General features: G+C 37.7%; 2 protein-coding genes across 2 annotated transcripts in view; one reads left to right on the top strand and one right to left on the bottom strand.

Moving 5' to 3' along the window:
• TIPIN (TIMELESS interacting protein) overlaps positions 1-24,739 on the bottom strand; it is a 311,840-nt gene that overhangs the window by 16,162 nt on the left and 270,939 nt on the right. The window lies entirely within an intron of this gene.
• The window catches only part of MAP2K1 (mitogen-activated protein kinase kinase 1), a 41,185-nt gene that overhangs the window by 816 nt on the left and 15,630 nt on the right, over positions 1-24,739 (top strand). The window contains exons 2-4 of the mRNA XM_074837236.1: positions 17,965-18,175; positions 20,924-21,070; positions 24,221-24,298. Of these exons, the coding sequence (XP_074693337.1) occupies positions 17,965-18,175; positions 20,924-21,070; positions 24,221-24,298 (436 nt within the window). The remainder of the gene's footprint in view (positions 1-17,964; positions 18,176-20,923; positions 21,071-24,220; positions 24,299-24,739) is intronic.

Here is a 24,739-nt window from a genome sequence, read left to right as displayed (position 1 = left end):
TACATTTCTGTTAGTGTATTTCATAAATGTGTGGGAGAAATGATACTGAAAATCACGGATGTGTAAAAAGGTGTTCTGTTTCTCCCCTTGTCCTTGGCTTTAAACCAAACTAACACTAGTTTCAGTAAATCTGTTTTTCACTAATTAGCATGTTATGCTTGATGTGTCAGTGAGCATGTTTGAAGAAAATGCTTCTGAGCTTTCCTGTGTGTAATACAAATATTACACTATAAATGTGTGGAAGGTAGGTCTAAGCAAATCATGGGGTAGGTACACTTGCAGGGGGGGAAAAAGACTGAACATGCATGTTGTTTACAAAGCCTCTGTTGAGGTTTATGGGTCTGGGTGAGCATGGTGGCTTCAGTTATGCAGATAAAGTGCCAGCACTCTAAAGTAATGAAGTGTTATAAAAGGTTTTTCTTTGAGGTTAACAGGTCTGTGTTCATCAATTAATTTTTAGATTAAGGTGATGGGCTAACTCTTAACTGAGCCTCGAAACAAAGACACATCTTGGAAGAACAGATTCCTGTCCCTGTATGGTCAGCTCAGTCCCCTCTTGGATGTGTAAACTGAGCTCTGATATGCTTATGTACAGCTGTGACAGAGGGCATCTGAGACAGAATTGCAGTGAGAGGTACAAGTCTTGGGCTCCACATGTATCATTGTTGCCACGTTTTCAGACAGGCTCAGATCTCATTTAACCACATCTCAGAAGAAAAAAAAATCAGCATCTAGTAGCTCTAGCAGTGACATTTCTAGCAAACTCTTTTGATGATTAACTGAGAGATGAGCTGTTTAAAAACTATTCTTTGGCAGGAGTTACTGATTGTATCTAAGCATTATGATCTGGATATTATGCAGTTTTTGTTCTGGATTGATAGGGGGAAAATATTGTATTTGTCTGCATAGCACTTTCCAGTTGATTTTTCTTCAAGGTAGTTGGGGATATAGTGATTTAGTCTTCAGGGATCCCTGTTGCATATTAGTCTTGTTTTATAGAATAAATCTGATATGCCTATTACTTACTTAATACCTGAAGTTAATCACCAAACATGCAATATATTAACTATTGTATTTCTTCACTCGAGAAATGTCATTAATTTTAAATTGTTTTTACATATCTGATACTCATTTACTTGTTTGGAACCTTTGGAGACTCATGGGAATGTTCAGTCTTGTTTACGCTGATGAACTATCTTGCTTTATTTTCTGTTTTGTATTTTGATTTGTTTCCTAAACTTCTGCTCTTTGTCGTACATAAGACCTTATACCCAGATTTTGCCAGGCTTGGAGATGTATCAAGTGTTTTTAAAAGAAGTAGCTTAGTGAAAGTAAATCCAGCAACCTGTTGTTCTGTAAACAGCCAGAATTAATTAATTGTGGAAATACCCCTCATCCTGCTAATATTAAATCCTCATTGTGAAAGATTTTAAACAGCAAAGAATAGTTGCATCAGATTTTGGAAATGTTTTTGGAATTAAATTGAAAACTGTTTTGTTTTTTTTTTTTCTTCATCTGTAAGATTGTTTCTATTTTTTCCTCTCCTGCTCTGCGCTTTTTTTCCCCTTTGGTTACTGCTTGAAATCAACAGTAGAGGTGTTTGTTGGCCTGTGTACATTGTCAAGCGTTTCAAGTATGCTGTGCATCTGTGGATTACCATATTAACACTTTCTAAAGCTGTGTTCCTGGTATAATGGAATTTTGGCTATGTGAGTCTCCAGTTACTCATTTGCTTCCACCATATACAAACCTGTCATTTTGCAAATGATCTTGGATGCTTCCCTGTTCTTTTTCGGAGAAGAGAACCTCTCCAGACAAAGAATGAAAAAAGCTCAAATTACTTAGCTAAGTAAAATGAAGATGCAGAGCGAGGTGATATGACTGATGTCTGTAAATGCATGAAGGACCTGAATATCCAGAAGGAAGGAACTTATTTAGGCCCAAAGGCAATGGTGGCACAAAATCAAATGGATTTGTATTGGCCATCTGTGGTTGTACATTGGAATTCAGAAACTTTCTATCTGTCAGAGGTGGAAGGTTCTGTAACATATTCTGATGGGTATTTGACCCCCAGAATCTCTTGCTAGTTTTAAAATATTGAAGCTTAATACTTTTAGGAATGAGTACATATGATACTTTGGCTTCCTGGCAGAAAGGAAGGGGAAAGGGAGGAAGTGAAAGAAGGGGCTGGATGATTCAGGATGTCCTGCTTTCCATTCCTGTCTTGTCCTCTATCTTCATCCTTATTTGGTGATGGGAACTCATTGACTAGAGTAAGAAAAATCTGTAGCATGAGGTGTAGGGCTTTAAGAAGTATGCACACGAGGCCGGGTTCTCACTTGCATGACACCTTTCTTTTTTTTTTTTTTTCTTTTCCCTGGCAAGGTTATATAAAGGAGAGTTAGGGTACTTGCAGTTTAAATACATGTATACTGAATATTTTAATGAAAATTTCACATTGTTTTTCTCTGACAACAGTTTTTGTTATTTGTAGCAATTAATTATTTGTATGGGATGTTATGGTTCTTCTAGGGCCTTCCAAATCCCTAGCTATCCTGCTGGACGATAGAGACAACTTAATAAGAGATTTTCCTATGCTGTGAGCATCACTTCTGTTTTTGACACTTCCTGCTGAGAAGCAGTTGCACAGAGAAAACTGAACCTGTGCTGCTGTTCCTGAGCTATGCATTGCTTCAGATCATGAGAATAATACGGAGATGACATTGGCCAGCTGCAGGTTTAATTTAATTCTGGTACTTTTGGAGCTCCACAGTTATACCTCTGCAGAGATTTTGCAGAGAAAACGGGGAAATAAACTGAATAAACCTAAAAGAAGATTAATAAAAGGAGTGCTTCTCTTTTGGATGAACGTGCTAGGACAGTTTACTGTCTTAATGGCCAAAAGAAACAAGAACAGAATCTCCACTTTCAGTTCCTTTCAAACTTCTGACTCCCTTTGAATATGTGACAGTTGTTACCCAATTTCTTTGTTTCTCTAAATCCAAACTAGACCCAGAACGTGATGTAGATGCTCTGCAAAGAAGCAGGAGGGTAGGTTTCAAGATAATGCCACCTTCTGTATTACAATAAGTTTTTTGTTCACAGGAAAAGAAAGTTAATTCATGTCATTCTTTAATTGTATCTTTACAAAAAAAGTAAGCAGAAGGAAGGATCATTTATAATGAGAGAGTTAAATTTGATTTAAAATGCCAGGTACAGCTAGGTTTTTAGCTTGCTGCCAGATAAGGGCGTGTATGATGATGGTATGTACAAACCATGCTGAAACAGAAGTTTCACTGTCTCGTCTCAAATAGGGTTTTATATTGAGGTGTGTGTTTTGTGTGGGTTTTTTTTTTTCCCCCTTGGTGAAAACATAACATGAAACTACTACCTAACTGTTCTCTCACACAGCAGAACAGAATTAGGGTACCTTATTGTTCCCCAACTTTGGTTTCTGCTTTCTTTGACACGTTAAGTCTTTTAATGGCTCATCACTGAATACCTGCGCAGCTGGTGCTATGAAAACATTATGGACATGTCAAATTCTTACTGATTTTCAACTGCTTTGGCTTCTTAAAATTGATATTTAATGAGATCCAAATAGATGCTTGATAATTCTTTTTAAATTCAGAACAAATATCTAAACATGACTAAGTTAAAGTGCTTTTGACTGAGATAGAACAAAATGCAGGAGTTCTGTAGTTACAGTCTTGTAATACATTTTTTTAAAAAATCAGTACTTTTTTTTCATCAGAACCTATTGTCTATAAGTTAGGCTGCATAATGAGTTTTGAAGTGTTCCACAGATCTCAGGAAAGTGCATTAAAATTTATTAGTTAAAATGGTTATATCTAGAAGTGTACATACAGAAAAAAAATTACTAAACCTGTGCCTTGAGATCCTAAATTATGTATAATGAGATAGAATGTCATGGCATATAATGTAGACTATTCACAGCCTGTTTTAAAAGTGCTTACTTGAAAAAGTGAAATAAATAGTCAATACAACATACTTTGTCATGGATCACAACAATCCAATGAGCCACCAACTGAGCATTATAATTATTTTTTTTAGTTCATTTGGCTGTTACAGAAGACATTACTGATTCAGTTAAGCAGTGACAGACATTAATACACATTCTTAAAACTTCTAATTAGAGAAGAGACACTTTCTGATTGCTTTTCTTGTACATCAGTTACATTTGGATATGTCTACAAACCAACTGCTCTAAAGCCTTACTTTTTACCTTGGCTGAGTAATTAAAGACAACTTCTCTGTATTAACTTCTTCTGGTATTATATCTTTAACCTTCCAGAAGTGCCTGGGACTTTGATTAAACATAAAAATGAAAATAATTTTTTTCAGTGCCACTGACTTTATTTTGTGTTGTGTAAGATTCACATTGAAAAGGTGGTTGGGATTAAAACGTCTTTCTTTTTTGCCGTCTGTTTAAAGAATTCCAAAATACAAAAACTGTGTATGTGTTTTAGCAACAACTGGTATCTCCCAAATCAAGCCTAAACTGTGATCTCTGCTCTGGAAAGATGGGGCCAAACAAATCTCAGACATGACATAGCAAGGTATAATATGAGCTAGAATGAGCAGAGTAATATTATTTTCTTGGCGAGGAGGACTAAGGACAGTATGAAAGAATACTTCTATTTTGTGCTTAATTAGATAAAACTGTAAACAAAAAAGCAGACAATGGAATTTGCGTCTTCCTTTAATAGGCTGTAAAGAACTAGGTCTCAGAGGAACTTAAGATACTGTCTGTAGGCCTTTACCACCTTAGGAACTGCATTTAATTTTTTTTTTTAAGGGCATGGCCTGAAAGAAAGTCTGAAGCCAACTGTGAGTGGAAGCAGGTCATCAGGCATAATGCTCTTGTTATTGGTGATCCTTATGCCCATGATGAACAGTTCTGGGTTTTTTCTTTTTTGGAAAAAAAGTTTTAATTATAGTATGTCTGTGCCTTAGAACTGTTCAAACCAAAGAGTAGTTTCATAGAAATGGTTGTCTGGCAAATTCTAGTCATAGGTTAAGAACCACTGTATTAACTTGTCAGCTTTTCGTTGTTGTTTATTCTGTTTAAACTTCATTTAAGGAAGCCTCTGAATAGCTGTCATGACCTCTGGGTACAGCTACCTGTATTTGATAGTCAAAGAACAATTTGGCAATTATGCAGAAGTGGTATGAACTTCAATTTATATTACAATTTGCAAAATAAGTAGTTGCTTACTTACTATGCGTCTTACAATTTTCATGCTTTTCAGTGCAAACTTAAAGACCAAAAAAGCCAAACTCCACTGCAGATGATGGGAGATAATCTGCCTTTCTACTCCTACAAAGCCCAAAGTGAAGTTCCCTTGAGAAAGATACTGAAAAACATGAAAATTGTAAGATTGTATTGGGGGATTTTTTTATTTATTTTTAAAACCACAAAGTCTCTGAGGAGGGGCAGCCCTTCTATGGAATCCCATTGACTTCAGGGGTGCTTTGTGCCTGTGTGAAGTGTTCTGGAAGGTTAGGTCCTGCAATTTTATGACTGATCTAGCCGAGTGCAGTTGCATTGGGTATGTATGTGGAATTACTGCAAGCTTGTAAATATTTTTAAGAAAAAAAACCCAAACAACTTTTTTTTAATCCCCTACTAATGAAGGTTTAACCAAGCTTACAAATACATGTGGTATGAGAGAATGCATTTTAGGCAATCGTAAATGCTAGTTAATTCCAGGAAAACTGAGCTTTTTGTTATTCATAAAATCTTCCAAATTTAGATTAAAACATACTCGTAGCATTCTATTTAAATGTGCATGAGTTTAGCATAGTCCTTCATGGAATTAGAAATAGCATTTTTATAATACTGAAGCTAATAGACCCACATGATCTGCTATAATAAAATAGTGGGAAGTAAGAGCTTGCATCACCTTGCTGACTTCTTATGTTATTTCTGGATGCATGTGCTGAAAAAATTTAAAACTAAGTAAGTGCACACAATTAGTACAGAAATAAATGCAAGTGGCAAATTGACCTGTGCTGTTCTTACTTGCTAGGCAGCTTTTAGTTTACTATTATGGATGTAGGAAAGATTTTAAGACACTTAACACTGTGGTGGCAGTAAATACCAAGTCTTATTAGGTACTTGCACTTATATTTAAGAATAACAACAGTAATGGAGGCATAGTTTAGTTATTATGATGTCTTTTTTCAAAAAGCCTAAATCATTTTAGGAGAGTTAAATAAAAAGTGGGTGTGAAATTAAATGTTGCTTTCCAGTGAGATGAAAGGTAAGGAAAGTGCGGGCTGTAAATATGAATCCAGCCACTTTTCCTTTTCTGTCCTTTACAACACCAATTCTGCAGGTAGTTATGAAGGTGTGATTTCATGATTAAGCATGTGCAAGATCCTGCTCCTTCTAAAGAAGTCGTCTCCTCTCCTTGCTGTGCCCTTGTCTTCCTGATGCTTCTTTTCTTGTAGCAACTCTTACAGCAAGGTAGATGTACATGCTGATCTGAGAATTTACCCACCAAAGAAGCCCAGATTAGTTTTCAGAGGGCTGTCCTCTTGTGCTTGCAGCAGCATTGATGTAGCCACACAGTGAACTTAATCAGGGAAATAATCCAGCTGAAAAATTGCAGTATTTCTTAGTTAATTTTTAAATGGATCTGTTATTTGAATTGGTAATTTAGGAATGAATGGCTAGGGGCAGAATGAGGCAGAGCCACCTCCTTTGGCAGGAATCCTAGAATGGTTTGAGTTGGAAGGGACCTTAAAGATCATCGAGTTCCACACCCCTGCCGGGGGCAGGGGCACCTTCCACTAGCCCAGGTTGCCCAAAGCCCCGTCCAACCTGGCCTTGAACCCTTCCAGGGAGGAAGCAGCCTCAGCTTCTCTGGGCAACCTGTGCCAGGGCCTCACCACCCTCACAGGGAAGAATTTCTTCCTTACATCTAATCTAAATCTGTCCTCTGTCAGTTTAAAACAGTTACTCCTCGTCCTATCCCTACACCCCAGATAAAGAGTCCTTCCCCCCCCCTTTTCTGTAGCCCCTTTAAGTGCTGGGAGGCTGCTCTAAGGTCTTCCCAGAGCCTTCTCTTCTCCAGCTGAACCCCCCCAACTCTCTCAGCCTGTCCTCACAGCGGAGGTGCTCCAGCCCCCTGAGCATCTTCGTGGCCTCCTCTGGCCCTGCTCGAGCACGTCCGTGTCCTTCTGATGTTGGGGCCCCCAGAGCTGGACCCAGCACTGCAGGGGGGTCTCCCAAGAGTGGAGTAGAGGGGGAGAATCCCCCCCCTCGCCCTGCTGCCCACACCGATCTGGATGCAGCCCAGCACACGGTTGGCTTTCTGGGCTGTGAGTGCATGTTGCTGGCTCGCAGTCAGTTTTCCATCCACTAACACCCCCAGGTCCTTCTCCTTGAGGCTGCTCTCCATCCACTCCTCGCCCAGCCTGGATTTGTGCTGGGGATTGCCCCGACCCATGGGCAGGACCTTGCATTTGTTCAGACTTTTGCAGGATTAGGTGACAGTATTCTCAGAGCCTGAGAGATACTATTGAGAGATGTTGAAATTCAGTAATTACAATTTCTGAGTAGCACATCTTTTAATTGAATAGTTTCAGGTCTCTGCCTCAAGAGGAACAGATTACCTCTGAGACTTCCCAGTGTTATCTAGTAGCCGAAGAAGGCTTTAAAAAAGGATTGAAAGGGACTACGTAAACCCAATATGTAGTTGAATTATTTATCTGGCATAACAGTGCTACTGTTGTTAATCTGGGCAAAGGGTCTTTGCTTTAGCACTAGCTAAAAAAAAAGCATGAAAATTGTGGGGAATTTACATGAGACAGGAAATACATTAGCCAGTTATTTGAGTGGATACTGGCTAATATTTCAAGGTATACAGGAGAAACCTTCTGAGGAAGGAATTTTCTTTTATGTATGGTAAACCTAGATGTTCCCTTTAAATTATTAAGTTCTAAATTTTCCAGTAAAAAAGGTTCCCCCCGCCCCTTCTTGCCTGTGTTATCATTTTTACAGCTGCATTTGTTTTCCCATCATTGCTCTGGGAATTGACTGGGCTTTATAAAGTGTACAGATTCCACTGCCAAAACACAAAAATGTCTCTTTGAGGAAGCAATTTAGTTGGCAACGTGAGTTTCTAGCTTGTTGAATTTTTGGGGAGCAGGTTCTTTCTTCCAAAGACTTCAACATTTTTTTTTTTTCAAAAGGAAGCAATGGAATTTTTTTCTGAAGACTTACTTATGTGTTGCTAGAAATTAGCAATCAGACTATTTCTGATTTGATATATGTTCAGTATTACTTAGACAAAATCTTGATTATACTTTGGAATGAATGTGCCAGGCTTTCTGCCAGTTAGTGCCCACAGGAATTGAACAACTGGGAAAGACTAATTCACTGCTCAGTATCTCTTTGCAAACATCTGTTGAAAAGCCGTTGTCATCCTGAGTCTTGTCTGAACAAGAGGAGAGTGAATTCCAGCCTAACCTCTGCCTGCTGACAGCTGGGGAATTGGTCTTTCACTTGGATTCAGTTGCCACACAGGATCCAGCAGGAGAAGGTGTAAAGTGGTGTCCCTGACTGGGTGACACATGCAAAAGGAGTAAGAACGGAAGCAGATTATTTTACTTTAACAGCCTGAGAACTAGGACAGAGATATTCCACCAGTGTGATTCTTTGGATGAACCAGTATCGTCTTAAAAATCTACTTACAGGTTCTTAAAGCAGGCCATTGAAACTTCCTGGCAATTCTTTCTTTCAGTGTTTTTTACAACTCAGTATTGTTCTGTACTTTTCTAGAACTTTTTTTGGATGTGGTGGGAAGATGAGTCAGCAGATTTAATGTAGCAAATAAAACAATTGCAGAATGCATTTTTTTGGGAAGAAATATTCTGTCTGGATATAGATATGTGTGTGCATTTATACATGAATATTTCTATATGTATTGGTACAGTCTATACATATATTAAGTAAAAATTACTATTTTCTTACAGTAAGTGGCTATACTGGCAAATGTTCTGTGTTATGCAATCCATCCATTTGAAATATGGGCAGGGATTTAAACCTTCCATCCACGACTTTATCTGAATCCCAGTTGTGGGATTTTTTTTGTATGTTTTCATCTGCACTTTCTGGCAATTTTCTTTCCCAGTCCCTGATGTGTTAACTGCAGCTTTTGATGAAGTTTGTGCTTCTGTGCTCCTTGCTCAGCTCTTGCACAGAAGGTGTTTCAATTCTAATCCTGTTTTTTTTTGTGGGCCTTGTAAATTGATACTGTAACTTCATCTTTTTTATTATTGTAGTGTCTCTCAAAGGCTGTGTATCTACCACATAAGGGAGTCGTGAAGATACTGTTACCATTACTGTTGCACACAATTATCCCTTGCTTTTATCATTAAATTTAACTCATAGTTCAGAGATGTAAGACAGTGGAAAAGCAGGACTTGTGTAAATACATGTGTTAGCTGATGATCATATTTCTGTGACTTCTGTTTATCCTCTGTTGTGTTTTAAATACCCAGTAAATAAATCTTTTTTTTTCTCCATAAGGGAGTGTTAATTGCCTTACGGTTCTTTTGTTCTGGTTGTGCCTAGTGCTGTGTCATGGTTTCAGCCAGGATAGAGTTAATTTTCTTTTAGAAGCTGGTACAGTGTGTTCTGGATTTAGTGTGAGAATAATGCTGATAACACACCGATGTTTTAGTTGTTGCTAAGTAGCGCTTATCCTAAGTTAAGGATTTTTCAGTTTCCCATGCTCTGCCAGCGAGCAGGTACCCAAGATGCTGGGAGGGAGGATGGCCAGGAGAGTTGACCTGAACTAGCCAAAGGGCTTTTCCACACCATAGAACGTAGTGTTCAGTATAGAAACTGGGGGGGGTTGGCTGGGAGCGGGGGATTGCTGCTCAGGGCCTGGCTGGGCATCGGTCAGCGGGTGGTGAGCAATTGTGTTGTGCATCACTTGAGATTTTTGTTTGTTTTTTTCCTTCAGTTTTATTTCTCTTATATGCTTTTTCATTACTACTATTATTATTATATATTATTATTGTTATATATTAGTTAGGAAACTGTTCTTATCTCAACTCACAAGTTTTACATTTTTATTTTGTGATTCTCCTCCCCATCCCCCTGAGGGGGGAGGAGTGAGTGAGTGACTGTGTGGTGCTTTGTTGCCAGCTGGGCCTAAACCACAACATGCTGGCTGGAAAAAATCAGTGATAGGTGTGCAGATATTTATGAAAGGGAGATTGAGAACTTGGATTCCTAGTTCTGGAGATTTGGCTCTTGAATTTCTTAATTTGAGAAGGCAAAGTTTATTTGTGGCAAACTTTGAATTCAATGCTACAGCAAGTCCTGAGGAAGCCTTTTAACAGAGAAAAACAACCCAAACCACCAGTTGCATTGTTTAGCCACAGAGCTAAACATGTGAAAGGGGTGTCTAAGCCTTGCTGGCAGCGACTGCTGCCACCCAGGATAAAGGGCTTGAACTCCAAGTGGTGGCTGGGAACAGCTGCAAAAAAATCTGGTAGGAAGAGGAACCCAGGGCATGAATTGGCTATCTGTCCATTTGTGCCACTGCTCGCATCTGTGGCTTTACTCTTTGGTGCGCTCCATCTTCAATCCAAACATGTTATTTGGCATGCTTTGGCTTATTTAAGAAAAAATAGTCTGGAATGTTTAATGGGATAGTGGTTAGGCTAAAGCAAAAGAGGGAGGAAGCTTAAAGCAAAGATTCCTACCCAACAGCTCAGCCTATAAGGAGTTTTTGAAGGTAAGCTGTCCCATTTGGTTGGAGACTCCACAGGAGACTTGAAATTGTATTGTGTATTTTTTTCTCTAAAATACCTGCCTTTAAAATACATTCCTTTCAGCTTTAGATAAAAGATAATTTCTACATTGAATTACTCTAGTGGGATACTTTGTTTGGACAGAACAATACTTTTCTAATAGTTTTGTTTTACATACCTTTTACTAAGAAATACATTTTAATGAAATTGCCTCTTATTCTTACTGGGTAATTTTTTTCTGGCAATATTAAACCTCAAAATATGCCCTGCCATATTTGTTGCATTGTGAAAGTGGAATGGTATTTTCAGATGTTAAAATTCGTGCTAGAAATGAGCAGATGTATTGGGCAAGGATATATCCCACTTAAAGGTAAGGGTAGTTTATGAAGGACCTCTAACACGTTTCAAGAACTGAAAATAAGCAGGAATTGAGAAATAGTGTATTTTTCCAAAGCAAGACTCTTTTGCACTTAAAGCATGTTTGGATCTTTTTGAGTTGTTGCTTTAACTGCAAGTTTTATGAGGCTGTGCTGGAGTTAGCCCAGACACAGAGACACCTGTGCAGTAAGCTAGGGGACTAGTCTAATTACTTTTATCTTTCATGTTGTTCTGTGAACTGTTCCTTGTTAAAGGAGAAGTTAAATAAAAATTTGTCTTATTGCCCGGGTTTGGCACAGTCAAACAAAATAGTAGTCTGTCTTTTCAAAACCGCAGAATGTCTTCATGTTCCTAATGCTTTATTTCAGCTCCCTGATTGAGGTTGTTCATGGAAATTATGTAGTGAACTGCCTACTTTCTTCTGTAAATTGACAGTTGTGTAGGCTTGGGGAAAGCATTACTGTCAGTGTTCTGGAAAACAGCCCCCAAGCCTGTATCCTCATGTGACAGTAGATCTGAAAGTGAATGTACTTCTTTATGCTTTCACTCACACTAATTGTTCAGCTTGCAAAACTGATAGTAATAACTTTGAACAACTATTTGACAAATTACCGTTTAAAGACTCTGTCAGACTTTTTTCTTCTACCACATATTTTTTTTCTTCTCTCTCTAAAGTAAGCTTCAGTGTTGAGTACAGCTTTAATGTAGCCTTTAGGCTACATTGAGTATTGATTAACTTACCACTAACATGAATTTTAAAAAATTCTCAGGGATCTGGAGTATTATTAATATCAATTAAGAATAAGGATTTATTTTCTGTTATGACATTATACTAGCAGACTAAAGGCAGCATTTCTCTTCTCTTTACTGATTCAAAGAGAGCAAGTATGCTCTAAAATGTTCATGCATCTCTTCCAGGAGTGCTTTCTTCAGTGCTGGCGTGGCTGCCCCAAAAGCATGAACTGAGAAGTCTCTTCTTGCCTTCTGCCCATCTTTGTGTATAGGGTGAGAGCACCCTAGAATCTGTTACTCCTCCGTGCTCAACCTGTGCGTAGGAAGTACAGGTTTGCTCAGTATCCCCTAACTCACTCACGTATACTACAGTGTCCACCTGTGTGTCATATGCACATGTTCACAGTGGTTATAAATTATGGGGGTCTTGATGTTTAAAAAGAAAGTCCGAAAAAATCTACAAACAAACCTTAAGGAAACAGTATGATAGGCTCAAAAAGTGAGCCGATAACCTGGTGCAGTGATGGTATTGTGATGTATCTTCTGGATAAGACCGTGTGCATCTCTGGGAGGCAGAGAACAGAATGTGTAGTCCAGCATTAACCAGAGGCGTGGCTGTGCACTTACTTTCTTTTGTTGTTGTTGCCACCTAGTATGCTGTGATTCTCCTCAGAAAACCTTCCTCACCTCTGTGACATTCCACAAACTGGCTGCAGAAGGGATGGATGGGGGTTCCCCCAGGATGTCAGAATGCAGTTGTCTTCTGGCCTCCAAAGTGGGGATTTTGCAAAGTGTAAATTGACAGTAATAGAGGTGAAGTTTCTCTGCACGCATCAGAGGGTTGTTGTTTGGTGGGGAAGTGGGGTGTGTTTGTGTGTATTTGGTAGGAGTTTGGTTTTGCATTCTCTTCAAACTTTTGAGGTTACAGAAGTGCCGTGTGACTAGGAGGACACTGCACTGTCAGCATGCTTCCTTGAGTACAAAAAGGAAGAAGTAGTGCTGACTTAATAGGAAGGATCCTACCTGATCAAGTGTGGGTGGAGATAATTCCCCTTCTAGAGCACCTGGTACCTGGTGCTGCACTTGGAGGGGGAAAAACAAGCAAACAACTCCCCCAAAAGCTTGCCCTGAGTCTGTATTTCTTTAAACTTTCCATTTAGTCTGGAAGAGAGAGATCTTACAATAATTGTATCTGAAGTCCAGCGGTTAAGACCCTACACTTTCTACAGTGGTATTGTCTGCTAGCTATACAGAATGGTTACCCATTCCTGCTAGCTGGCTAAGAATATATTCATTGATGGTGTTCTGTGAAATTACACTGTTTCTTGAACACATGGAGGAAACAGCACTGACCTCCCTGTGGCTTCATTCAGATGATCACATTACGAAAGCTGGATTCTTTCCCTAGTGCAGTATGTTTAGTATGTGCTTGGCTTTAAAACTGATAGCAATAAATTCAATGATAACCCGTTGCTTTAGAGTAGTGCTTGGAACAGTGAAGCACTGAGGTGATCTGATGATTTCCTGCTTTGATGGAACTCTGGCAAAGGCATAGCACTTTGACAGTGAAAAAACAACTCCAAGACTGCAGCAGGTAATGGTGATGAATTTTAATAGGAATCTTTGTCTCTGAATAAAAGTTTTATGTAAGATTAAGTAACTACTAGTGCTCCTTCTGGAGGCAGACGTGAGCACACTAGCGTGCTGCTACTTTTAGCCACCAAAACTTCCTTAACATTTTCATGGTGTTCTAGTGATGAACAACTGACTTAAGTATTCCCTCTTCTGTATTTTTTATGTGTTGGTTTAGTTTCATTTGTAAAACTTCATATGCAGTGATGTACTTATCCAGCTGTTTCTGTATGTGCTTTGCACTGCAACTTGGCTGTGATGCTTTTATATAGTGAGAGTCCAGATTAACAGTCATAGTTACTGGCCAGGGGATAGTATTCTTACAGTAGTTTGAGTTCAAAACTGAAACTACCCAAGTACTGCCATCGTAGAAATACTGAGAGTAGATTATCACCACCAATTTTGATGATACAAATACTCTTTAAAAAATGTATCTATTTCCATTTGATTAATATCTAGTGCTTCCAGCAAAGGACCAGAATGAAAAAAATCAATTCTGTCCTGACGTCTGTCATTCAATTATCATAGAACTAACTGGAGATGTTACTTACAGTTACATTCTGAATAGTAACTCTGACAATGCATTTATTGGATTAATATCTTTCACAAAAAGTCTTCAGATTAATTTACTTTAGAGGATTGCTCCTGAGAAATTTGAGTGAGATAGAGAACTTCATTGCTGTCATTGCCTTGCACGTCACTGCAAGTAATGAAGGTTTTGCCATTAGAGGTTAGAACATTCTGGTGATTTGGCTGATGGCCACATTCTAGATAGAGAAACCTGATGTGCTGAGATTCATGGGACCAATGATTTTTCCATCTGTGAGAGCCTTTGGAACCTTCTGACAAGTGTTTGAACAAGGACCCCAACAATAATTTGTACTTTCAAGCAAGGAAATACCTGTATTTAAGTGAATGCCAAGCTTGAGATTGAAATGAGCAATGTAAAAAAGCTTTATAGAGACGTACATTATACTGACATAGATGTGATAAATGCTATCCTAGCAGATTTTTTTGTTACAAAAGCATCAGCATGACCGAGTGTTTTGTTTCACCACACTAGCATTTTGTCTGCTCCAAGTCATGCGCTCAAGTATCTCTGTGTTGTCTCTAAACCCAGAAAACCCCTTCTGCTTGAGAGAAAAACTGAATAGTTGTTTTCTTCAAATGGAGCCAAGAGAAGCCTTGTTGCGTCCTGTTTCTGTGTCTTTATTTTTCCAAATGAGCAGCCCTACCTTCTTCAGTAATCCCTAAAATGACAGCAAGTTCCTTCTTAAAACTTATAAATAAAGATAAAGATCGCTTGTTGCTGCAGCTTACTGGACCAGATTTTTCAAAAGAAACTGAAATTTCCTGTTAAGGTCAGATTTTGGGGGGAGAGTTTGGTTCCTTTGTGGCATTAAGTCTATATACAGACCTCAGAGAGCGCTAAAGGTCTTGCTTGCTGCAGTGCTCTGAAAAACTGGCCCTATATATCAACGGGGCATTTAAAATATTATGTTTAGGAGCTTGATATATTTGTATTTCAGAGATGTTTAACTTAATTCAACAAAACTATTGCTGGTAAATTTATTTGGATGTTCCTTTACATTTTGTTGTATACACTAAATGGCCTTGGTTTCTTTTGAGAGATCCAAGTAGTGGGTGCTGAGCTCTTGTCTATGTGGTCCTGACTTCTAAGCAGTCATGCAGAATAATAGATCTGTCTCCACAAAAGTCACATCCAGTAAAACTGCCTCATTAATTTCATATGTTTTGTAGGCCATACTTTCTGGGCAGTCAGGGTTTTGATACAAGCACAGGGTAAAAGCAAGTAAAAAGTTTATTTTTAATGACTGAACATGAACTATAACGTTGCTCTGCTTCTAATATAGAGAAATATTTGAAGAACCCTATCTTGATAAGTAGCCCCAAAAATACCAGGGATGTCTGTTCTCAATGTCTGCTAGTTGTGTAGGGTTTTACAGAATAAAAAAATAATCTGTACTTCCTAAAAATAGCAACGCTTAACATACTGCCTAATTAAAAATATACTGATTTTATGTATCTTGTCAAGTGTGTGTAGAAGGCTTGCTGTTGTTCAAGCCCGCTCCAAGGGCGAAGCACCTGAGCAAGGCAGCAGCACCTTCCTGGCCTCAGGAGTCCCACCCAGAGCACTTCACCTCCTCCTCACTGATCGCAGGCAGCCTGACCTGGGGAGAGTGTTGGAGTGCTGTACTGGCAGGGTTTGTCTGTGTATCATCTTTGAAAAACACGAGTTATGTCTTCTCACAGTAGTAAACTTCTAGGGTAAAATACAGAGTTTGTGTTCAGCATTCATTGTTCCAGAGTTTATTGTAGGGAAGTAAGAGTGCTTAACTTTGCTCCAATTTCTATCTTGCAATCTTAGCATAAGAAGAGCTAGTTCAGCTGTGTTCTGGAAAAGGCACACATTACTTTGACTTCAGGCTGGGATTTGTTTGCTTTATTGGGCACATCTGAGGGGGGAAAAAAATAATCCAGTGATTAATCTGTTTTCTGTTTTGCATTTAAAAAATGTGTCTCTTTCCTAATGGTTCATCTTCAAAACAGAGTCTGTAAGTCAGATTAACTTGAGTGTTCCTATAAGCCATGCTTATCTACACAGGGAAATTTCTCATTGTGGATACTCTAGGATATCTGTTATGTGATTATATTCTAGTACGATTATACTGGTATAAATCATGGTACGAGGACAGAAGTAAGAGCATGTTTCTTTTTGTAGGATAGCCTGAAAATGAAGTATCTGCTCCACAATGAAATTATTTTTATATTAAGATAGAGACAGTTATGGTAGTATAACCACCATAGAATAAGTACATCAAAATTTACTATGCAAGACTGTTCTGGTTTTGAGCAGTGTTGCCAAAGTAGTTTTGTCCAGGGTGAGTGTTTTGTGAATCTTGTTTATAGTGTTGTCTGTTAATCTTATGCTGGGACAAAATGTCAAAATAACAGACTAAACAGAACTCCCCTTTCCTTCAAAGGTCTCATTCTATTTCCTCTGTTTAGCTCTTCTAAGCATTATCACTTCCCAAGTTAGTTTAGCAATGGCATCCTGTCGAACATATTTAAACTGATAAATGGAGTGCGTCATTGCCTAAACTTTCAGAGTGATTCGGTGTAGTAAGGAGGAGCTGTGAATATTTATATTATTTTTATTTGCCTCAGTTAAACTTTACATACAGTCAAACCAAGATTGTTATCCTGCCTGGAAGTGCAGGCTCTCTAATAGAATGAGTTCAGGGTTTCATCCTACAATCTGTCTTTCTGTTGTGTCTGGGGCTTATTTGTTGTTGCTTCTTGGAGAATTGACCCTGTATCTTCTCAACTGACCAGCACCTTATAGAGCATTCAGAGAATGTCTCTTTGTACAGCATGTTATGAAGTGATGAATAGAAATAGGTTTCTTGATTATTGGTGAAATTTAATTTATTTTTTTGTTTAATGGGAAATGGTTTAGGCTCTGAAGCAGCAGATTCTGTTCCTCAAGTTTTTCATCCTAGCAACACTGTATTCTCTGTAACATTGCATTAAATTTGGCTAAGCAAAACAGATACTTGCTGTTAAAAATTTACTCTTGCAGCAACTTACTGTTGCAGCTGGATGTGGGAAGTTTTAAATGAGCTTTTAAGCTGTCATATTATTGGAATGAAGTGTTTACATAGGATCTAATGAAAAGTTATTAAAAAAAAAATCTTCCTGGGAAACTGAACTTCTGTGTGTAGTCCCAAATTTAACTACTGTTTAAAATTTTTTTTATTTCTATTTTGTGTTGCTTAATGATGTTAAACCTAGGTTTCTAGTAGATGTACCCTTAAAAAAAAGAAAAAGTAATCTTAAGACCTTTGGGCTGTTTCTTTTCCCCAGTTAAAGTTAAAAATAAAAAACAAACTTCTGTGTTTCCAGTGGCCGTGTTTGTTTCCCTGTGCTTGATAACTTTTTACTGATACCTAAATAAGAAGCTTCTGAATGGATTGTTAGTTATATAGTTATGTAAAAATCAGTAGATAAAACATTTAGACAAACTCTGTAGGAAATTGCAACACAATCCTTGAAAACACAAAACTAAAACTAGCGTGATGTGGTGTGATTCATGAGATCTCTGATCATAAATTCTGAGTCATTAAGCCACTCCTGTAGGGAGGGAAACTTAACATGCATGAATTCGGACAGAACCTCAGAGATGGGGAAACAGGGTATCATCTGTTGGTGCTTCTCATTGTTTTATCTGGAATCAAATACTGTTTACTTAGAGTTCCAGTAATTAAGTAGATAATGTATATAGGTGCAAAAATGTAGTGGATTTAATTGCTGACCTCAAAGCTCTATTGCTCTTCCTCTTGCAACACTGCTGGGTAAGCTCAAATAGCTTAATAATTGAGCTGTTCTTTCTCTGTTGTACAGAACAAATTTGGAAGCACTTCAGAAGAAGCTGGAAGAACTAGAGTTGGATGAACAGCAACGAAAGCGCCTTGAAGCTTTCCTTACCCAGAAACAAAAAGTTGGAGAGCTGAAGGATGATGACTTTGAGAAGATCAGTGAGCTGGGAGCAGGAAATGGTGGTGTGGTCTTCAAAGTATCTCACAAGCCTTCTGGTCTCATAATGGCAAGAAAGGTGAGTGCCTCAAAAATAGGAACTTAGGGATGACTTTTATTAAGGACGTTGTCTCTGAAATACAGTGACTTTATTCAGAGAAATAAGTGGGGTTGACACATAAGAATAAAGACTATTTAATGCCAACTTTCAGAGAAATTGATGTGTTTCAAGCAAGTGCAACCCTTCCTACTTTTTATCCTAAACTTCCCAGTTTTTCAGAAATCGTGTCCTGTGTGTTAGTAATGAAAGGATAGGCATTCATTCCCCCTTTATTCTTTTCTTCCCCTTCCCCATTTTGATAAATACAATCTTTTTATCTGGGTATATATCTTTCAAAGAAAATGTGGAAGACTCATGAGTAGAAGGCCTAAAAGAAATTACTGAAAGGTATAAATTAGGTAAAAGTGACAATATCCTGTATTCTGGGCCATAAGTTTAGAGGAATGGAAAAGATATCACCAGTCCTAAGATCTTCCTTCACAGCTGCAGACCCGAAAAGGGCCTCTGGATGATACTGGAAAAAGTGAGAACTCAAAAAACTGAGACTGAGGGAATGCGTTGGAGTACAGTGACATCTCCTGTTCTATAGTTGCATCATGGGGTGCAGGTGGCTTCTGTGCAAAAAGGTACTTGTCCTTCTGGTGAGAGTATTTTTCAGTGATTCAGCTTTATGCTTTACAACCGATAGCAGTTGTGACCTAGTTTGTAAGAGAACTGAGATTTTTAACTGAAATAGCTTGATGTTTTAATCCTCATTTTGTTTATGTGTGGAGCTTTCACTTTCAATATCCCTGGGAACCAAATACAGTAAGGGAAATGCATCTGTGATACTGCCTGATTATTTCTGTTTGGGTACCTCCTGTCTCTTCCTTCCAGGAGCGAGGTTCCTTGCGCAGGTGGCACTTGTTACGAGGCGGTGTGTCAGGACATGTGCCGTGACACTGCAGTGGGTGAGACAGCAGGCAGCTGCTGCAGCTCGTGGGAAACATAACATAGCCTTTGGGAAGGATAAAACACAGGTCACACTCAAATCCCAGATCCCATTATTACACTATGCTGAAAACTTCCATTCTTTTAAATTTAGAAGTCGAAAGACTTTAGGTATTTTTTTTTTTTTAAGAAGAGTACACTGTCATCTTCAGCAAAACTGAAGGAAAACGTGCCTGTGCATAACTGTGCTCAGTACACTGACAGTTTGGAGAGCAGCAAAGAAAAATGCCCGCTTCTGAGGTGTGAGAATTACAAAATACACAAATCACTGAGGTTTCCTTGAACTAAATCAACTTGATTTTTTTTTTTCCACCTCCTGTGGGTTTAACAGGAAATTTTGCCACAATTCATTAATATTTGATGCAACTGAGATGTTTTCTGAACTGCAATTTTTCTTTCCTTTATTGACTAAAATCTGATTTCCATAATATCTCTTAATCTTCCCTGACACAAAAGAAATACACTTCTTTTGTATGGGATGAACAGTCTAGTGGAACAAAGTATTTTATGTAGTCTCCCCCTTACATTTAGATTCAGTTTGGGGAGTTTTTAATTTAAGGCTCAGCTCATTTCTTCCACTAATGCTTTACAAACACCTGTGCAGATATTTTTCAGCAGCTGCTTCTGAGTCAGTGTGTCTTTGACACATTTCCTTTAGACATTTGTTCATGGCTTTTCTTCAACATAAAGAGCTTCAGTTTCTGAACTATGCATAAAAAACAGATAAGTGAAGAAAATGTGCTGGAACAAAGTTTGATGGATAAGTATTTTGTGAGGAGATGGAAATCCCACCTTCTGCAGCATAAGTAACTTGTCTTGAATCTCTTATGCCATAATGAGTATCTCAAATAGTTTTATTGAAATGGAATGTTTTAGGAGTTTTAGTAATTTATTTTACTTTCCTGTCATAATCAGAATTTGAATTCTTGATAAAATGCTAATTTTTTTTGTTGTCCTTTTGAGTTGGGAAACTATACAATCTCTTCTGTTTTGTAATAGATGTTGGTTGAAAGTTTCTTTTGGTTGAATTTTGAAGGAAAAAATAAAGTCATTTGGAATATTGCTATTACTCCTGTAGCTTTCAAAGATGAAAATGTATCCTCTTCAAAAAATGTCCCGTTGGTAAACTTGCTGCATAACTGTCTGGACTTCCTTGTAATTTTTTTTGTAATCCCATGAAATGTTGCTACTGACTTATGGTTAAATTAAAATAGTTAGTCCTATGTGTCGCTGACATTGTCAGTGGTTTTAATAGATTATGCCTTAATAGCTGTCACGCATTAACACCTAACCAAAATAGGAATTTTTTGGCCATTTTTAGCAGGAAATTGTTAAAGGGATTTGGAGGTTGTCTTGCTTAGAGATGACATGGAGGCAGAATGCTTGGGTAACATGAAGAACATCTGTTGGTTTATATAATACAGTTTATTTTAGGGATAACTTCTGCTTCACTTTTTTTTTTTCTCTAAATCTAGTATCTTTCATGGGTGCTGATGTTTCAACTTTCTCGTGCTCTATTGTAGTGTTTTCCTTTCCCTTTTCCACTAAGAAAATAAAGATGGATTATTTTCCAGTTAAGTCACAGAATAATTGTGGTTGGAAGGGGCCTCAGGAGGTCACGTAGTCCAACCTCCTGCTCACAGCAGTCAGATACAAGATCAGAGCAGGCTGTTCGTGGCCTTGTCCAGCTAGGTATTGAAACCCTCTGTGAACAGCCTGGTCCTTCTGAATGGCCCTCTGCCACTAAGAAAATAATAAGAGTGGGTTATTTTACAGTTAATTCATCTAGAGATCAAGCCGGCTATTCGAAACCAGATCATCCGTGAGCTGCAAGTTCTTCACGAGTGCAACTCTCCATACATAGTGGGCTTTTATGGAGCTTTTTACAGTGATGGAGAAATCAGCATTTGCATGGAACATATGGTAAGTACATATTTATATGTCTTAGCTTGAAGTTAAGAGACCACTAACACAAAACCTGAATGTCAACAGGACTTAACAAAATAGACCTTTCTGCATGAATAGAGAACCAAATACCGTGTTTTGGATTTACTGTGCAACTCTGAGGTTGGGATTGATATGATCTGTTTTATTTTCTTCTGCAGTATCTGCTCTTCTGTAGAAGTCGAAGCTGTACAAATGTAGCCTCCCAGTTACTGCTTCTTCATCTGTGGTCCTTTTTGTTTTGTTTTATTTAAAAATATTTACCCAATTCTGCTACTGAGACACTTGGTCTGATTTGGATTTAGTTTTATTTTTACGCAGAATGGTCCAGATCACTCTGATACTACAGCTGTTAGTCCTTAGTAGCTATGATAATCTGGTTTAGTCTTATTTACACAAATCCATATTTTGTCTCCTTTTCTCAAATTTTACAGAAAATGCAAACATAAAGAGTAGTGCGCAGGAAGTGAACCAAGTCCAGAAGAATCTTATACAAATTTTTTAATGCAAAAAATATTTTTAACTGTGTTTCATTTTAATAGAAAAGTACACGTTCTTCTCGACATCTGTTTGCCTTTCTCTAACCATATGGAACTAAACACTAAAAGTAAATTTTCTGTAATTAAAGGTCAGTCAAATTTTTTACCTCGCTTGGTAGAGGATATTTTTAACAATACGAAATACAATAAATCTGAAGACCTTTTTATTTTTTCCCCTGAGAAAACTCTCTTTGGAGAGAAACCTTATTTTTTCTGGAAAGTACATGTGATTGTTTTAATGCTTCTCTGGTCTTATGGAAATTTTTAGAAGAAATCGATGGTTGCCTAGGAACGAGTGATCATGATCCAGTTTTTAAGCATGTGCTAGCCAAAGAGAAGGTGTGCATACCCCAAAATACAAATGGCTATTGGAAATTATAAAGAAGTTCATTTCTCAAAATTGAAAAGAATAATGAAAAATAGGAAAATAGAAGTTAAAAATGACTGTCTGGACATTGTTTCAGAATAAATTACTAGATGTCACAAATGTGCACATCTGCAATTGCTAAAAGAGCATGTATGTTAATGCATGCCAAAAGACAGATGGTGGTGGTATATAATTACATGTAGAAATAAAAGGCCTGAAGAATCACAATTTATTTGTCAAAGAAGAAATTAACAGGAGCGATCAGGGTTTGCAAGTTCCTAAGCAGGGAATGAATGATATATCTGACAGTAGATAACTCTTCAGTTTAAGAGAAGGCAGTATGAAATCTGGTCTTTGAGTGCTGAATCTGGTCTAAGTCAGACTGGATACAAGATTTTACACATAGAACAATTGATCAGTGAGATATGAAATAGAAAGAGAAGGTAGATTATTAAAATTGTAGTCTTAATTAAGCTATTAAGCTGTTGGCTTAATGTGGATCATTAGGTGGAAGTTTTTGGATAAAAGATTAAATGAGACTCTCCATTGTCTTTCTTGTACATATCTTTCAATTACTGCCAGTCAAAATTCTTATTTTTAGTGGTGAGGTACAAAACATAAGTATGAATACGAACAAAAAGTTGGAGGTGGAAAAGGCATGGAACTTGAAGATTTGAGTGTTTATATTTTTAGGTACATAAATTCAAAATTGGTGCATAACCTTGCTTAGCAGCAGGTATTTAACAGGCAAAAGGATTGGAGTCTGCTCCTGAAAGACAGTGAAGGCTGCAGCCAACAGTAGGCAATTGAATTATATTCAGTCTCTTCCAGGATTGGAGCTAGTCCACTTGGAGGGAGAAAAAAAAATAAAAGGTGGTTTTTCTGTATGAAATCTTTGTTAATATACCAGTATCTCAGCAGAGACAGCTGTCCAGAAATGCAGACTGGTTATACAAGAGATTTATATAGACTTTTTTTTTCTGTTGGTGTATTTTTAATTGAGTGTGATATATGTGGGTGTGTTTTTTTACAAAAATATGTGATAAAATAAATACTTACATACTTCTCATAAGAGTTTTAGATTTTTAGTCCTCAAATAATAAAACTTTGCATTCTAGTTTTTCTCTTTACATGTGTAAATGGTGATGAAAACTTCCAAAGGGTAGGTTAAGGCAGAAGGCAATTATTTTCTCTAGTTGGATTTTTGTCTTGAGTACTGGGAGATATCAAATGCTGATATGGACAACAGGATATTGGTTTTTAATTTGAGAAATAACTTTCTAATTTCTTCTTTGATTGTATATTCTCTGTTCTAGAGAATCTAGAACTTATGCACAGGCCTATTGCTGAATCAGTTGCTAAAAATAAATAGCTTTTTTTACAGTTTTCCTTCTCAAAAGCTCTTAGCAACAGTGGAATATATTTGACTTTGGGGGTGCATGCATTCAAATTATTTAAGCTAATAAGATTGTCAAGACAGTTACTTACCACAGAACTTTAAAAACACTTCTTCCTATTTTGGTTCTTTGAGATCTGTGCCGAATCAACCCTCCGTCCTTGAAAGCTGACAGAGTCACCACAGATACGCAGAACTAAGAGAGACCAACTTTCTCTGAGTAGGATCTCACTAGGGAGATGAGGGGAAGAGGGATCTGGGTTTAATTACGATCACGGAATGCCCTTAGCACACATTATATTCAGGAAGAGAACTCTTGTCTTTTCCAGTGTGATGAATTTTCATCTCTGTAATCAGGATCATAAAATCTTCTATGCTGCTTCAGTCCTTCACATTCTGTCTTTGGAAGGGGAGGGAGTATCATGGGATGGCTGTGACAAGAAAAAAACGGATGTTATTGCATTGGACTGAAAGTTACAGAAATCTGTAAAATTCCTAATACTTGGTTGACAGTTTTTGTGGAGAGTACTCCCTTAACAAGTTCCAAACCATGGAAATGCTAGTATGGAAGATCATTGTGTGAAGTGTTTATTTGAGTGGATGTTGTTACTGGCCACATGTTTGTTTAAAATAAACATAAAAGTGACTAATTCCTACTGGGGAATTTTTATTTTTTTTTTTAGGTATGCACCATAACAGTGTTAAATCAAACATGAAAAGGAATACTTTTGTTCTCACCAGATTTAGTCTTCAGACTACAGTCCTGTTTTAAATGTTTTAGAGTGATTTGATTAAGTCTTGACTATTCAAATATTTATTATTTTTAGGATGGCGGCTCCTTGGATCAAGTACTGAAAAAGGCTGGAAGAATTCCAGAGCAGATTCTGGGCAAAGTTAGCATTGCGGTAAGTGTGTTCATCGCTCTTGGAGGCTGGAAGTGGGTACGTTTGTTTCTCGGTGTGGTAATGCCAGATCCAGGAAGCTGCCGCTTCAGGACTGAAGGATGTGGGAGAGAAATATTAACAGATTTTTAATCTGGTTGCTTCTTTTAAAAAGCATTTGTTGTACATGTCATTATTTGGTAGCTCAGGGCACTGAAATGAGTAACGTTCTATTGTGTTTGCTTTGATTTTCTGCTTTTGTCTCAGCTGATGCTTCTGGATGAGAACAGAATTAACACTTCATTAAAAAATTTCAAATGTTACCTTTTTGTATCTATTGTGCAATAAGCTCTGTGTGCAAAATTTCCAGTAAGGGGTTGGTTGACTCTGTTTTTCTAGTCTGAGCTGGAAGTAAAAATTAAACAAAATATTGATTTGCAGTGATTACCTTTTGGGATTTCTGTT

This window comes from Strix aluco, chromosome 12, assembly GCF_031877795.1.
Source record: "Strix aluco isolate bStrAlu1 chromosome 12, bStrAlu1.hap1, whole genome shotgun sequence".
Lineage (NCBI taxonomy): Eukaryota > Metazoa > Chordata > Aves > Strigiformes > Strigidae > Strix > Strix aluco.
The sequence above is the reverse complement of the archived record's forward strand: the minus strand, read 5'-3'. Positions and strand labels throughout refer to the sequence as shown.